This window comes from Pseudopodoces humilis, chromosome 5 (assembly GCF_049639895.1).
Source record: "Pseudopodoces humilis isolate 2021_Gansu_Grassland_sample_001 chromosome 5, ASM4963989v1, whole genome shotgun sequence".
Classification (NCBI taxonomy): domain Eukaryota; kingdom Metazoa; phylum Chordata; class Aves; order Passeriformes; family Paridae; genus Pseudopodoces; species Pseudopodoces humilis.
Genome location: NC_142204.1, coordinates 17,971,079 through 17,984,063, shown reverse-complemented (window position 1 = coordinate 17,984,063; position 12,985 = coordinate 17,971,079). Strand labels below are relative to the sequence as shown.

At 45.4% G+C, this 12,985-nt stretch overlaps 1 protein-coding gene across 2 annotated transcripts in view; it reads right to left on the bottom strand.

Annotated features, from left to right (window-relative positions):
* The window catches only part of TMTC1 (transmembrane O-mannosyltransferase targeting cadherins 1), a 133,381-nt gene extending 120,671 nt beyond the window's left edge, over positions 1 to 12,710 (bottom strand). The window contains exons 1-2 of one of the 2 annotated variants that reach the window (XM_014256835.2): positions 12,409 to 12,710; positions 486 to 663 (exon numbers count right to left, since the gene is read on the bottom strand). In XM_014256835.2, the coding sequence (XP_014112310.2) occupies positions 486 to 663; positions 12,409 to 12,710 (480 nt within the window). The remainder of the gene's footprint in view (positions 1 to 485; positions 664 to 12,408) is intronic. The other variant, XM_088055044.1, reaches the window with a different exon arrangement.
* Positions 12,711 to 12,985: the final 275 nt, after the last annotated feature.

Sequence of the window (12,985 nt, the reverse complement as noted above, 5' to 3'; positions counted from 1 at the left end):
ACTTTTTTTCTGAAGATGATTATCCTAGCTTTTAATTGAAATAAATACAAATTAATCTGTGGGTCATCACCTCTGTCTGAGAGAGCTTCTCCAGAATACACACTAATGCTACCTTCACTTTTCCTCCCTAAAATTGATGGCTATTGGAGATGACTGAAGGCATGCAACCAAATCCCAGCAGGAGAGCACAGCCTCACTGAGGTCTTTGAGAAAACTCATGGCTGTTCATTTATTCCCAGCATGGCTGATTAGGACCATCATTTAGAATTCAGTTCCAGAGCACAAAGACTGCAAGTATGAATATACTTTTTTCTTAATGACTCCTACAAATTATTTTAAATAGACTACATTCTCACCTTTGCTACCCCACAGCAAAAAAATCACAAGCATCACATTCTGTATGACTCAGAGGTTTCCTTCAAAAAAAAAAAAAATTAAAATTGTGAAGAATGAATTTATTTTTAGCTTTGGTGGCACATACTTACAGCCTCGGTGTGAATGGGATGCACAGCAAAGAAGAGCGCCGTGACAAAAGCGAGTCGACAGTCCTTGAACACAGCTTTGTCACAAGTATACATCAGCACAAGAGTCACCAGACAGTGCAAAATTACATTCACTGCGTGGAAATAGAAGGGGTTCATGCCAGCCAGCAATATGTTTAACCTGTAAGGAAACAAAACAAAAGCATTGCTGGATTTGAGAGATCTAATAGCAAGACATCTTTAAAATAATCTGAATTATGCCTTTTGCCCCATTTGCAGTCATCTAATGGTAGTGCTATTAAACTAATTACTGAAAATCGCTCTAAACTTCTGGTTTATCTGATTAAAGAGAAAACCATTTTCTCAATTTTTTTATTATGTGGTTGTGTTTGGCAACCTTCTTGACAGAGATGGGAGAGTCCTGTGCCCTCCCAGCAGAGCTCACTGCAGTGAGACCATGCCTGTGCTTCCTTTGCGGCAAATCACCCTGGCCAGCAGCGTGGCACTTGTCCTATTTCCCTCTTGGCACCTTCTGTGGTTCTGCTGGCCACGTGGAGGCTGTGCAATATGGGTAGCTATTTTCTGCTCTAGAATAGATGCTTTTGCCCAAGAACAGCCAAGACAAAGACTTGGTAAGGCACTGGAGCATCTGCTTGGCCTAACAGGGGCATTTATTCCCATTTAGCTTTCAAAATGGTGTCACACGCTGAAGGTTAAGCCTTTATTTAAATGCTTTACTGGCATAAAGAAGTTTGTCTAATAGTTTGCATCATTTTTATAAGGACATTGATGACAAAAGTAAGATAGCTAACATCACCATAGACTCAGTGAGACAATTAGGGTTCATTATTTGTGTTGATCATAAAAAAAATAAAACGTAACAAGCTGTTATGACATTTGTTTGACAGCATGTATTAACATATTCTTCTGGTCACTGTTTCTTACAGCCAGCTTGCTGAACAGCTGCTGACAAGCTTTGCCTTACATGCAGTTGAAGATAATTCTCTTAAGTATTAACAACATCTGTACATTTGGACAAATATATATATGTATCTACACAAATATACACACATACACATGGTGCCTGTCTAGGGAAGGCTCCATATATGAACAAGGAATCTGGAAAAATGTCCTTTAACTAATGTTGAAGGGAATTTTTTTTTAAACAAACTACAAGATAACCAGTGAAAAGAAGACTCAATCTAAATATTTTACATGCAGTTGTAAATATGCTATAGGGTCAATAATCCTTCCTGTTGCTAAAGACTCCGGGTCTCCCTGACAAGCATGATGTGACAGCAAGGCCACTGAGCTGTTGCTACTCTAAAAAAACACCTCAGGTTTTTTGTGAGACAGAGGAGGTGTGAAGAGGTCTGTGAGAGCCAGACAACTTTTTTTTTTTTTTTTTTTTTTTTTTTATAAATAACTCTCTACATTTCTTATTTATACCCGAGGAAGTGTTAGCTGTTCTGGGTTGAATCTTCCAGGCCAATCCAATTTTATCAGACCAAGAGTCTTACTTGTGCATTCCTGCTGTGGTCCCACCCAAGTGTTTGTGGAGGCAACAGATGAAACCCAGAGAGTTTGTGAAAAAGTGAGATTTTGGCATGACTTGACCTTTCTCTTTGAAGTATGGGTTGATGCAGTTACATTTTGACAAGACATCAGTCTCTGTGATTCAAGAATACATGAAGAGTTGGAGCTTTTTCTTTTTTTATCCCATTTCTCCTGCAAGCCACTTCAGGGTAGCAACATCCATCACTCTCCCTTATTTCTACCAGCACTGAATGACAAACCATAAGAAATGGCAGCAACAGACATCCAGCCAGAGCTTCAGCTGCAAATACTCTGCAGCAGTGGGAACCCCCAGGCCAGAATCTTGTTTTCAGCATGCTGAGGGGAGCAAGAGGCAGCACAGGGCCACCCTGCCCCTGAAGGAGCCACAGCTCACTCCAAGACACCTGCAGATGTGCACAATCACAGTGACCCACTGCAGGAGACATTCTTTATACAAATGAATAACTTCTGGCTGTAAATCAGCTGGAGCATATCCACTGCTCCCCTTCAATGACAAAGTGTGGCCTGGGAACCTGATTTCTGGAGAAAGCAGATGCAGGCAGGTGAGGACAAGTGCTCAGGATATCAGGTGATATGAACTCATGCACCAAAACAGGAGAGATTCTCATTTAGCTGGCCAAGTTGTGAGAACCAGTCACTAAACCCATGAAATCTGACAATACTCTTGAAAAATCTATCATTAGTCTCCATGGATTGTGTCTGTCACTTCTCATCCTCCAAAACAGGTCTGCTGGCAGGAGAGGCAGAACTTTATAGGCAAGGGATCTTCCTACCCCCATCAGGTCCCTTATCCCAAAGGTGGGGTGCGCTCTTCACACCCCTTCTTAGGGTGAATATCAAGTCAATGAGGCCTGTAAGCTGTGAGTTCCCTGATGTAAATTACTGAGAACAGCTCTGTTAAAGCACCAGCCTCGCAGCTTGGCTGTGTTCTTTAAATAAATAAAAAACAGCAGAGCAAAACACAAACACAATACCACGCTATTCAAGTAACTCTTCCACTAAACAGCCAAATCAGACTGCAAGTATGTTTTAAATATCATCTTTGACGGTCCAGGAACACTAAACATGAGTGTGTGCAGGTGCTATATTCACACCGCTGCTTTTTGCTGCTAAAGCTCTTTGTCATAAGAAATTAGGCCACATGGCGATGAAGGAAACATTCTTTAGTCCTGAAACAATCCCAGCAGAATGCTGTTGAAACGTTAGCAGTGGTTAAATTTATTGTATGTCAAACGGCTGAGCAAATCTGGGTCTTCAAACAACTCTAATCCAAGTCACAAGAACTTTGCAAAGCTCCCCAGCTCACACAGCCACGGGGGAAAAAAAGGCAGCCTACTTTGGAATGCCAAATTTGCTCCACCGCAGGGGAACTGTGGAGGAAGTTCTGGGCAAGAGAGCCAAGAAGGAGATGGGTAAATAAAAAATTACTTCTCCCCTCTTAATCTTTAATACCCTAACAGCGAGAGTCAGTCTTGTTTACTGGCAGCAGCATGCAGCAATTATACGCAGTAGACGGTTCAGCAAACAAAGGAAGTAAAACAGAGATATGAATCTCAAAATTAAGGAAGAAGTGGTCTTTCTCCAACATAATGTTCATAAACAGAAGTTCTGGCAAGAAAAAACTGCACTCCACTGGAGGGAGGTGAGGGTGCTGTTGTCCTTGCATTACCATACTTACACTGCCCCACAAATGGGGAAAATTGTATCATGTGGTCATTTCTGCATGAAGATCATAACCGCTGTCTGAGCTAAAGCAGAACTTGTAAAGATATATCTTATGGCTTTGGTAGAGCACATAGTGAGGAGAGGAGATGTTTTGGGCTGGCCAGGCTGTAAGAACAGGCTGCTCCTCAAAACAGTCACTGCTGTTTGCAAACAGCATCCTAAAGATTTGGGGCTGAACACAGCAAGTGATAACATTCCTAGGAATAGAGACCCTTGAAAGAGGAGATACAACCATCTCACACGTGGAGGTCTTTCCTCAGAGGAGCCACCCACAAAACACTTGGAGAAGAGTTTTTATTGCTTTAACATCTCTGCTGGAAGAGTCCCTGGAAGCAAAGATTCTGCTAAACCCTGAAATGTGAAATGGCAAAAGGCAGTTCAAATGCAAAGGCTCTCAGAAGACCCAGGGAAAGGAGGAGAAGAGCACATACACCGAAGTGAAGTCTCTCAGTACTGTGGGTGACATTGACAGGTATCTTCTAATAGAACTGATCAACGTCATCCAGCCACCACCAAAATAAAAAACTGATTACAGAAATCTCAGCATTGACCACATGTCCCACCAGGGCAGAGAGGCTGCACTGAAACACCTACTCAAGCCAAGACTCAACAGTGGTTTTGTGCCCCAGTGTTGCAGCATGTGTGGCTCAGCATGTCACACCCAAGGCAGAGCACTGCCCAAACTACACCTCCATGCAGGAGGTACACCAAAATAAGAAAACCCTTGGTTTTGTTAAGTCTGATGGATGTTTGCCAGGAACAATGGACTAGTATAGCTTGCTTTGCCACCTGCAGCAGTTTTTCTACCATTCCTCCACCATCCACTCTCGGAAAAGGAATTACACAGCTTCACTCTCAGAAAGAGAGACTTCCACAGGCAGCAGCTGTTGCAGGTTCACTGAGTAGAGCCTGTACAACAGCTCTCCAGAAGCAAGCAAATAATTCTATCTCTTAAAAGTAACCTCTATCAGTACCCTCAGGTGTCTTCCAGAGAAGTCATCAGGGACATATCAATTCTGAGTGAGCAATTCTCCGCAGAGAGGGCCTGGAAATGGAGTGGGACTCAGTGGGACTTCATCCTCACAGACTCAGAATCAGAGGGGTCTATGCTGCAAGAGCACAGGCTCACAGAAGAATTCCATACATAACCAGTTACAGTACATAATCACCAGCACTCCCCCGCCATCCCAGCTCTAATATAGTGCTTTTCACCCACTTGTACACATGAAGACTCATTCAACCTTTTTTAAGACCTCTTATGATTTAATAATATTGTAAACCATAATTGAAGAGTTTCTCTTTTTATAGACTTTGTTATTATCCCTGGGCAGCTCTTTTTTAGTTTAATCTATTTTATTATTTTCAAAAGACTAACAACGAAACACAACATGTTATGAAATAGAAATGCACAGGATAATAATGGTAATTTGTTATAGCAAGTAACACTTAATGGAAAGTCTCAGAGCATCCCATACCTCATAAAACCCCCACAGTTTTTATAAGGAAGGCTCATATGCAGATTTATATAAATTAATTCAATATATAAGGATGGATTAGGTTTCCTGTGATGATCTTTTCCTGTTCAAATTGTGTGTTAAATATGGCAAACTTTATGCAAAGTAATACCCGCTTTCATGGTGGAATTTCCTTATAAACTCCACAGATGCATGTACTTCGTGCCAGGGAAATGAGCATTTGCACTCCAAAAGAGGTGCAGCTGCATCACTAGCAATAATGGTTAAGGCTGTATGTGGAAACAGCTCAAAGATTAATGAAAAACCTATAGCAGTAAACAGAAAATAAGCCCCTTCGCCGTGGTGTTCGTGCAATGGCCAGTTTCCACCACAAAGTGCAACAGGACTTCGTGCTGATTTGTGCTGATAATCTTTCCACAGTACTGTACAATGCCTAAGAATTAAATGGACAATAAGGCTTAAATGATTTGGTCCTTGATTTGCTATAATGGCTATGGGTGAGAAGACAGAGGCTGTATCAATTCCCAGGCTACAGCAAGCGCCTCGGAGCACAGAAGTCATCACTTACAAGAGCACTAGTGAACTGCAGGCATTCAGAGTAGGTTACTGCTTTCCAGCAGGGAGAGGAAAAGGAAACAAAAATCATAATTAGACTGAGAAGAAACAGCACCTTGAAAGTGGCAAATGTGCCAGGGCAGAATTTTCTGGTGAAACCACAGAGAGTGTGGTTTGATGATCATTCCTGTGTTTACGAATAGCAAGAGCACCAATCACACGGCTTTAAATTTGCCTCCACAAGCGGCCTTGGAAAACTTGAGAAGAAAACAATCCAGATGATGGCAAGCAACAAAGTGACAAACCAGGGTTCATTTTATCTAGATAGTGAACAAAATGCAGTTTGTCTTAAAAATTATTCTTAAGTAGCATCTCAGCAAGAGCTGAGGAAATGAAGACTCATGAAACTCTTCAGCAGCCATCCATCAGAGCATGGAGAGAGAAAGGGATGAGACACGATCAAAAACCAAGCTAGGACAATCACTCATCAAGAAGATAAAGCAATAGTAACCAAAATCTAGTATAAGGTTATTAGTCCTAAAGACAGTATTTCAAACTGGGTGTAACAGTTCCTCACCAAATTTGAAGTAAGTTTGAAATACGCTGAAGACCATGAAGGAAATGCCATTCTAACTTACAAAGAAGCAAAGAAAAAAAGGAAAAAAAGGTATAGTGAAGTGAAAAGAGAACAGCCTTTTTTCTTTTCCCTTTCTTTCTTCTTTATTGTGAAACAACAAAGAGAAAGCCCAGGAAAGCAGTCAGAACCAGAGCAAGGGAATGAAGAGAAACGCCTTTAGCTAACCAGCAGCAGCCAGGGTACTTTATTTTCATGGACTCTAAAGAGTATTGACAAGGATGCTCCTGTGGGTAAGGAGGCTGATCAAAAGCTGAGACTTTTAGGTAAAAGATGGCCAAAGAAAATTAATGGTGACATTGGTGCAAGAGGAACAGAATACCCAATGAGAGAAAATCCCCAGGAACTGGAAGGTGTTAAATAGAGACAAGACACCACTGAAGCACGCAGCAAAGATAAGAGTGACTGCATTCACCTCAGCCAAGTCAGTCAGGAGAATTAGAGAACTCTCTCCCTCATAAAAGGCTTTAAATTCAAGAGACAGGCAGATTTTATTCAGGGCTAGCAAAATGAGAAGGCAGACTCCTACATGCTTTGTACACACCTCTCCTGCTGGGCAAATCCTCACCTCTGGGCTTGGCTGCAAGCAGCATGACAGCACGGACCCCCAGCCAGGTCTGCACCCCCCATCCCTGGGCTGGGAGCTTCCCCTCACCCTCCACAGGAGTCCTGTCCTCCTTCCAGGGAGTGCAAGCAACCCCAGAGGAACACAAACTTACAGCCATAAACATCAGACACCTGCTACAAAAATTCTGTCTGTCAGGGAGACTTCTTGTGCACCTGGAACCAGGGGAAAAAACCTAAGCTTTGAGGCACCAAGCTTTGGAAGACACCTAAAATGGCAGCAAAGCATTCTGCTCTGGGTCAAAAGAAAAGATTATGTGCTTAGAGACAGTGTGTGTATATTCCAGCTATAACACAACCAGTCTCACCAAAGCATCTGCTTTTCTTCACAAAGTCCACCTCATCCAGTGTGGCTACACCAGTACTACATCAATTTCATGGCAGGTATCACAGTAGCAGTGTGGAGACTGACTGCCACAGCATGAGTAGAAATAGTAGACTAAGCTGTACAGGAGAAATACCGACACAATTTTAAACATCGTGATGTACAGAGGGAAGAAAATGCTTGTGCACTGTGTATTTAACCTGACACATTATAGCTCCACTATATTACCCTGCGATGTCAAGCTGTAATATAGCATTAAATCAATAACAAAGAAAATGCAAGGTCTTTTTTCCTTCCCCAGGTTGTTCTGGTTTTCTTAAGCTCCCTGTCCTTGAAACTTATGCCACTGCTACAGCTGAAAAAACAGAAAGATCAGCTGTAAACAACTAGATAGATGAGAAGGCTGACAGTGAGTTATAGAATCAGTTCTCTCTTTGGCTATGTATTTACATCTCACCCAAGCTCACATTCACTTAAGGCTTTGATCCAAAGCCACTGGAGCCTCACATGAGGCTCTCGATGCCAACTCAGAATACTGAGCTGCTGCTGAAGGGCCGTATTTACTTCCCAGGCAGGTACATACCCAAGCCATCACTGGCTAGCAGCCTTGGTGGACAGACCTGGAAGGTCTGTCCATTCTGCAGTCAGCACCTGAGCACAGCCCAGACTTTTTAATTTATCTTTTTCCCCATTTTTTTTTCCCCAGCTAGAGGACTAGTAGGATGGCTCTCTGCACAAACTGTGTGTCGTCTTTTCTGGTGGGAGAGCTGCATTCCCTTTGGCAGCTTATTCCCCCTCCAGCTCCTCTCCTCCTAGGCCACCAGCAGCAGCTGGAGTGGACACTCTTACACCCTTCCCACAGAGCCAAGCACATTCCCAGTGATGTCACTCCCACCTCCTTTGAGGAAGACCAGGTATCTGCTGTGCTTCCCTGCCATGCCATCCTCCCTCTCTGTCACACTAACACATGTCCTAGACTTGTCACCACCTCTTTCTTCTGTCCCTGATGAGCTGTTCCTTGAGGCATCCTTCAGCAGCATCTGCCTTGGCACCACCAACAAGGCTGAGCACACAGGGCCTTCACTTCTCAGCCACCTGCAAACCAGGAGGGTCACATCTGATTAAATGTCTTTAAACCTTGGCATACAGGGGATTTGAAAGGCTTCATTCTCACCATTTTCTAGCACTGCATACCTTCACTGTGCTGCTGGCTACACCAAATCTTCATCACCTGTTTGTTTCTGGGTTGGAGAACGTATCTAAATGGGGATTTGGCAGACAGAAAGAGAAAGAGGGAGGGAGACAGCATTGAGGATTGCACCTTCTGCTTCAGCAGCTGAGAAACATTTCTGCAAAACCACTGGAAACAAGGAGTAACTGAAGTGCTACTGAGGGAATAAATGATTCAGTGAACTTCTGTTAGTGGAGGCAAGGTGTAAGACAGAAAGCACCCAGTTTAAATATAAAATCCTGAGTGAATTACAGAACTGGCAGTTCTCCTTTTTTTCCCCACCTTTCATCTTAGCACTTTATAAGGAAGACACCAAAAACCAGTCTCTTCTGAGTCCAAAAAGTTGCCTTCTTTAGAAAGAAGTCTGTTGAATCACTTCTTAGAGAAGAAAACACATGCAGGTAAATACCTTTAAGTGACAGCAGCTGGAGAACAGAGCATGAAGTAAGTTTTTATGAAGGACTAAGCAAAACCACTGCCTATCATCTCAGCTCCTGCACAGATGAGAACTTGTGCTAGACCTAACCGTTACCCATGTGTAATGGGAATGCTTCTGGACCAACACATTCAACATTCCTTTATTTTATAGAAGTCAAGAGAAAAGGTAAGAGAAGTTCAAAGACACAAAGCAAACATTACTTAATTCAGCAGTCCATATTGAGGCTTTTTTCCCCCCTTCTGATGTTAACCCACACAAAACAGTGCAGCAATTCTGTGAATATTTTAAGTTTTGCTAATGGTTCCAGTGGGCCACTCTTTTTTCCCTCTGATCATTCATACTGTCAGATCCAGTGTGAATAATGTCAAATACTTGAGCTCTTTTCACTGTTTGGCTCCAGAGCATTAGTCTACTGGAATGAGGACTGTCACTTATGATTTCCAATTCATCAGGGATGCTGAACTACTGTTACACAATTTCAGCAATGTCTGCTTCAGATTTTTCTGACAGATGGGTGATAAATTTTTTTAATTGAGATCATTTCAGGAATACGTAGCTTATATGTAGGATATGTTCAGCCTAATGAAAAGTCCACAGGGCATTTTGAGTCCTGCCTCTTACTTTCACATCCACAAGAGGCTGAAAAGAGACTGCAGAAATAAGAATCTGTAGATATAAATTTCAGCCCACCCTTCACCTCTGTTCTGTATAGCCAGTTTGGAGATCTCCCAGATTCTTTTATGTTAATACAGCAAGATGCAAAACAAGCCTTTAAAGATGAAAGTTTCATGCAAAAGACGTAGAGCCACTAGGCTGATATTGAAATGCCTTGGATTTGACCAAATCAGGACAACATCAAGCTAAATTAAATAAAACAAGCAAATCTACAAACAGTAAAGATACCAGAATACTTTGGTCCTCTCTTCCTTCCTTTCTGCATACATCACACAGTTTTCTCGAGTATCCTAAGTGGGTGGAGTAAATTCTAACAAATGTATTAGCAACATTGATTTCCATTTTGTTACCTATAGTAAATTCTAACAAAAGTATTAGCAACATTGATTTCCATTTTGTTACCTATCAGTTTTCTGCTGAGATTTTTTTACAAGAATCAGGGTAAATCCTTTTTTCCTTCTGCAGGAAGACAGAGAGCAACCAGCAACCTCCTGCTGGGCAAGGCAGGGGCGGATGGCTCAGGCAGGCAGAGCATGGCTCAGCCACAGGTTCAGTGTCGCATGGCAAAAGCTTCCCGAGGCTTCTTTGGAAGCACTGGGTTTGGAGGATTCACTCCACCCAGCTCTTAACATCTTCCTCTGACACCCTAGTGGTAGAAATTAAATGGGAAGAATGTGGAAACTGGAAGGCTGGAAGGATAATTGGGACGCGGTGAATATAATTTCCCTCTGCAGCCAGGGAAGATAAATGATTTCTTCCCTATTCCAAATGTGATGCCAAGTGGTGAACAAATAGCTCTGCCTTTGACCCAATGTCTTGGCTGTATGGTTATTATAAGCACAGAGGATGAAATCTTGTTCACAAAAATTAGTGTCACTTCCCCTCCAGAAAGGACTAGGCAGAGACAGCACTTCATCCTTTTTTGACGTACACCCCTTTAAATAGCAAAGGCAAAACCAGTTCAAATACATACAAATGGGAACTAGAGAATTTAGTTTCCATTTGTAATTAAAGTTTAAGTTTCTTTTGCTCATTAGCATTACAATCTCAATCCTGCAAACTGATCTAAGATGCCAAGTCCAGCACTCCAGTGCAAATATTGCATGTAACGAGGTCAGTGGTGACACACACAGGTTCACTCCTCTCCCCAGTTACCCCCAAATGTATTAATTACAGGGATCCCCAAACTAGAAGTTTGGTTGGACACATGATGGAGAAGGCACTCTGTATGCACAAAGCCAGCTCTGCCTCCAACTATCTGTTCCCACCTCGCTCTTCACAGAAATGTGCTGAGACGCCCTTCAAGGAGAAGGTACAAAACCTGTTCTAAAAAATCCAGTTTACAAGGGTCTGTGCTGTTCAGCTCTCCTTTATGAGGAGCATGCCAGCCTGTGCCCAGACAGCCAACACTGACGGCTCTTGGCTCCAAGTCCACCTTTACAACCAAAGAGCAGCAAGTGTTCTGTGGGAGTGCCAAAGGGATGTTCCATTTCCCAAAACTGCTCTTGCTTCACAGAAAGACTCAATTTCCACGTATTCATGAAATTCTATTTATATATCCGGTGTGCTAATGAGTTACTCAATCAGCAGAGTGAAGCAGGAGCCTGTAACACATCCCCCTGGCAGACTTGCCAATATCCATACCCTTTATTCCCAGTGCCTGCCGTAGTTTGTGATGCGATCACCGAGCACTAGACATCACTCAGCCACACCACCAGCTCTTCAGCACAGCTCTCTGCAAACACATGTATCATTTCTAAATGCTAAAATCTGCTAAATACTCATCATCGTTAATGTTCCATCAGAATAAATTAAACAGAGAACAAGCTAATGGAAAGAATGACAAACTGTATGGATTGTAACTGAGCTGATTTGCCGCAAATTCTTCTCCTGGGGCAGAGAGGCCAGCGAAGGTTCTTTCTAGGATTAGCAATGGTAGCTGTCACTTTTGCTGCTCAGCCTCCCTTTATTCCTGCAAAACCGAAACTCCTCCTCAACAACTCTGCCCGGTACACGGGGAAGGAACATCTGAAGCAGGGAGGCTGCAACTCCGTGACTGACACGGGAGGCTGGCAGCTGCCAAGAGGGATGCACGGAACTGCGCGGTACCCGCGGGGCTGACCCCTCCACTTAGCGCTAAGAACAAAGGTAGAGATGACTACGGCTCTGTTTCAAATCACACCGCGGGAAGTTTCTGGCACGACCACTCAGTTGCGGAGAAAAAGTACGCGACATAGAGCACGGGAGGAACTCGGGGGAATTCATGTGAGCACCTTCCCCAGTCGAAAGCGCTTTCCGAAAAGCTCCGTTTTCCCCTCTTATCCCTCCCGCAGCCCGGGGACAAGGCGCCACCTGCTCCCAAACTGCCGGGAAAGAGGGGGCACTTGCCGGGAGAGCGGCGGACTCCTCCGGAGCGTCGCCTCATCGCTTCCCTTCTCCAGCGAACTTGCCCCGGGCCGGGCCGGGGGACCGCGCCGACGGCTGCGGCCCCGCCCGCCCCCCGTCCCGCACGGCTCCGGGACAGCAGAAATGCTGAATCACGAAGCCGAGGGAGCGGGACCGGGGCCGCGGGGCTCCCCCTGACCCCCACCCGGGGCCGGCCGCCCCCGCCCGCCCGGCCACGGAGCCGGGAGAGGGTCCGTGCGGAGGGGGAGCCGCCACTCACTTGAAGGTGAGCACGCAGAGGGGCCGGTAGGACTTGTGGCTGGTGTTCTCGGCCATGCGCTTGCCCCAGAAGTCGTTGGCGAAGGCGGCGGACACGGGGGCGGCCGCCCGCACGTCGGGGTTGTTCACGATGGCCCAGACGTCGTCGTGCACGAACTCGCCCCGCAGGGAGTTGCCGTAGCAGAGGGCGCAGAGCCCGGCCAGCACCGCAGCCGCCGCCGCCCCGCCGCGCCGCCCGGCCGCCGAGGGGCAGGGGGCGGCTCGGTCCCGGCTGCGGGAGCCCCGCGCCGAGCCCGTCACCATGGCGCGGGGCGCCGCGCTGGCTGCCCCGGCTCGGCCGCCGCCAAGGCGCGGGGAGGCAGCGGCGCCCGCATGGGGCGGGGCGGGCAGGGGGACCGCCGCCGGCCACTCGCGCTCTGCCGAGGCGCAGCCCGGCCGGCTGCAAATAAACAGCGGCCGCCTCCCCGCGCCATCCCTCCTCCTCCTCTTCCTCCTCCTCCTCCTCCTCCCCCCCCCGCGCCCCCTCCCGCACGCATGCTCCTTGCCGCGCTGTCACACCGCCGCCACCTCCTCAGCCC